The 3,950-nt window shown below is 47.5% G+C and overlaps 1 protein-coding gene across 1 annotated transcript; it reads left to right on the top strand.

Annotated features, from left to right (window-relative positions):
* The first annotated feature begins 607 nt into the window (after positions 1–607).
* Positions 608–2,727, top strand: LOC311051752 (forkhead box C1-A-like). The gene has a single exon (XM_084066375.1). The coding sequence runs from the start codon at positions 862–864 to the stop codon at positions 2,281–2,283; it is 1,422 nt and encodes a 473-aa protein (XP_083922501.1). The 5' UTR covers positions 608–861; the 3' UTR covers positions 2,284–2,727.
* Positions 2,728–3,950: the final 1,223 nt, after the last annotated feature.

The raw sequence follows: 3,950 nt of genomic DNA on the forward strand, positions 1-3,950 counted from the left end.
CGCTTAAATACGCATTTATTATGTTTTAGAAATGGAGATAGTGGATTATTTGGTCAAGTCATACTGCCATACTTTTCAACTTTTGAAAATATTTTGTAAATATTGCATCGTGTAGGTTTATAGTGTGACAAGTTCTGGAACTGCAGATGAAACGCTGAATAATTAAATCAAAATTAACATCATAGCGACACACTTAACACTATGTCTGAACTTAACCAGACGAGAGACAGAGATTGTTGGAGTGTGTGTGTGTGTGTGTGTGTGTGTGTGTGTGTGTGTGTGTGTGTGTGTGTGTGTGTGTGTGTGTGTGGGTGTGTGTGTGTGTGTGTGTGTGTGTGTGTGTGTGTGTGTGTGTGTGTGTGTGTGTGTGTGTGTGTGTGTGTGTGTGTGTGTGTGTGTGTGTGTGTGTGTGTGTGTGTGTGTGTGTGTGTGTGTGTGTGTGTGTGTGTGTGTGTGTGTGTGTGTGTGTGTGTGTGTGGCCGCCTAGGAAGGTACTTTTGCTATGCAGCTTTTCCACAGGGTCACTCCGTCCTCCAATTGGATGGTAGAACACATTCTGGGAGGAGCGGCGGAGCAGCCAAAAGAGAAAAATGTGAAGAGTAAAAAAAGTTCCTCCTGTAGAGACTCGCGCTTCGAGCCTTTAAGTTAGTACTAGTTTCCTAAATGTTCCCCGTTCTGCGTCTGCCTTCTCTCCAGTCACCCTGGCGAGCTGCAGCTTAAAACGACCCCCCCAGCTCTGACAAGAACATAAAGGAGAGACAGGGATACGTGACAGAAGAAGACCCGTCCCGCGCACAGCTTTTGGGGAACCAGCGTGTAAAAAGGTTTTACGCACCGCGGCCAAGGTGAGGCGATCCCACGATGCAGGCGCGCTACTCCGTCTCCAGCCCCAACTCCCTGGGAGTTGTGCCGTACATCAGCAGCGATCAGAGCTACTACCGGGCGGCGGCCGGCGGTGGATACACCGGGATGCCCGCGCCCATGAGCATGTACTCTCACGCGGCCCACGACCAGTACCCGGCCAGCATGGCCCGCGCGTACGGACCGTACACTCCTCAGCACCAGCCCAAGGACATGGTCAAGCCGCCGTACAGCTACATCGCTCTCATCACCATGGCGATACAGAACTCGCCGGACAAAAAGGTGACGCTGAACGGGATTTATCAGTTTATCATGGAGAGGTTCCCGTTCTATCGGGACAACAAGCAGGGCTGGCAGAACAGCATCAGGCACAACCTGTCCCTCAACGAGTGCTTCGTCAAGGTGCCCCGGGACGACAAGAAGCCCGGCAAGGGCAGCTACTGGACCCTGGACCCGGACTCCTACAACATGTTCGAGAACGGGAGCTTCCTGCGGCGCCGGAGACGGTTCAAAAAGAACAAGGACGCCAATAATAAAGATAAAGATGACAGGCAGGGCAAGGACCCCTCGGCGCGTACTCCGGGCCGCGACCAGGAGCAGCCCGTGCAGGGGTCTCAGCCAGTGCGCGTTCAGGATATAAAGACGGAGAACGGGTCTTCCACCCCGCCGCAGGCCGCCTCGCCAGGCCTGAACGCTGTGCCCAAGGTGGAGAGCCCTGACAGCAGCAGCAGCATGTCCACGGGCAGCCCGCACAGCGTGCCCTCCACCCGCTCCCTGAGCATGGACGGGGGGGCCGAGCACCACCACCATAGCCAGGCCCCGGCGCAGGGCTTCAGCGTAGACAACATCATGACCTCTCTCCGGGGGTCGCCGCACCAGGCCGAGCTCTCTCCGCCTCTCATCGCATCCTCTCGGACAGGTATCACCCCCTCGCTGTCACTCAACTACTCTCCCAACCAGACGTCCGTGTACAGCTCGCCGCCCTGCAACCAGAACGTCATCTCCACGAACTCGAACGCGACATATCATTGTAACATGCAAGCCATGAGCCTGTACGCGGGGGACCGGGGGGGGCACCTGGGGCCCTCCACCGCGGTGGACGACGCTCTGCCTGACTACTCCATCCCCACGACCACCACGTCTCCGCTCGGACACGGCAACCTGAGCCAGGCGGGCCAGGACGGACACCACGCGCACCAGGGCCGGCTCGCCTCCTGGTACGGAGACCTTAGCCACCTGAGCACGTCCTACCCCGGCCAGCAGCAGAACTTCCACTCGGTGAGGGAGATGTTTGAGTCGCAGCGGATCGGGTTGAATAGCTCCCCGGTCAACGGGAATAACAGCTGTCAGATGGCCTTCCCCTCCAGCCAGTCCCTCTACCGCACCTCAGGAGCTTTTGTTTATGACTGCAGCAAGTTCTGAACACACAAAAAACGTGTCTTTTAAATTAACAACTTTAATATATATTTTCCTCTTTTTTTTTTCTTTTTTTACTTTTATCCCACCCCGAATGGACATAACAGATTCAAAGATTTGCTCTGCGTGTGTAACACCAAAACACGTAAGTTTTTTTTCCTTCTCACTTTGAGAATTGTTTATATAGATGGCTTAAATACCAGCTTTTGTGACTATAAACTGTAAATTATAGCCTATATAATAATTTATTTTTTAGCAAAGGGAGTGGTTGATATTGAGGACCAAACACTAGAACGTTTTTCCAGTTTCCTTGCTGCCTCATATTGTCCCAATTCTTAGAAATAGATGGGAACTTGTATACTGACGTATTCTATTCATTTTGTCTTATTTGTTAAAACTATTTTGAAGGCATTACATTTTTGTTTGTTTAATAAAGTGCCGTCTATTTGATTTTAATTTGAGTGATTTATTAGCGCCTTTGTTTAGAAGTAGGCCCAATGCAGGCTTCCCAGAGCCTATAATTTGAGGTGTAAAATTATTTGCGCCAATTGAACAGTTTGTCCAGCCGAGCCTTTTAAAATAGGTATTTCTAGCAAACAATAATGCTTTTGAAAAAAGAAAATACATAAGGGAGTGTATTGCAATTTATTGTTTATTTAATTTGTATTTAGTGGCTCATATAATTTGAACTTGGGCTTCAATTTGACCCCAAACAAACACACAACAAGATCACATGTTGTAGAAGAAGTCACTAAATGTAATGGTGGCAGAGGCTTTGCCGTGTATAGGCCAAACTGGATGTAGCCTAGCACTTAATTTAATAGACCTATCATGTCACTGAAGTGAGATAGAGAGAGAGAGAAAAAACTATTAGTGGTAATAAATGTCATGTTTACATTGTTCAATTTGTATGAATAACCTGGATCTCTACGTTGGTCTCTACGTCTAGAACTAACCTGTAACATTAGGATATATTCACATTGTACCTTTTAGTAGCTATGGGCTAGTGTTAAGAAGTTGGGCCTAATTTCACTATAGTCAGCGTAAAACAATGCTGAAGTCAAACAAGTCATCATGGTCCAGATCGAATAATTAAACGATCTGTGCCAGTAGTTTGACATTTGCAGTGGTATCAATGCACTTGTTAAGCTCTTTTTTTGTCTTGTGTCTTCTGCCAAGAGGTTGGGATGTTTTCAAGCTGAGGTGTCTATCAGTAAGATAAATATATTTTAATAAAATGGCGTTTTATCACACACATGCAAATGCATAGCAGGCTAAAGAAGCGGTTGTCAGCCTGGTCTCAAGGCCGGCCTCGGCCTGTGTTGTCTGGCGACACCACGTGTGTTTACACGCACCTCGTGCCACGCATGCTTGAAATATTCCTATTGCCAGATGTTTACTTATTACAGTAGGCTACTTCCTTGATGACATGAGGCAATCTCCCAAATGAATACCCACAGTCAATAGTTGGATAATAACATTCAACATGTTTAACCTGGCTTCACAACAGAGTGAACAGACCTCCTTTATGCAAATATTCTAACTTTATATCAAATATCCTAAATAGTAATTGTAGCCTATTTATTTATTTCGAAACAAACTGGTTATATTTATGGGACATTATTTTATGACGTTATAGTATAATAAGCTATAATTGACGTTGTAAAAGCATT

This window comes from Gymnoscopelus microlampas (assembly GCF_963454915.1).
Source record: "Gymnoscopelus microlampas genome assembly, chromosome: 9".
NCBI lineage: Eukaryota > Metazoa > Chordata > Actinopteri > Myctophiformes > Myctophidae > Gymnoscopelus > Gymnoscopelus microlampas.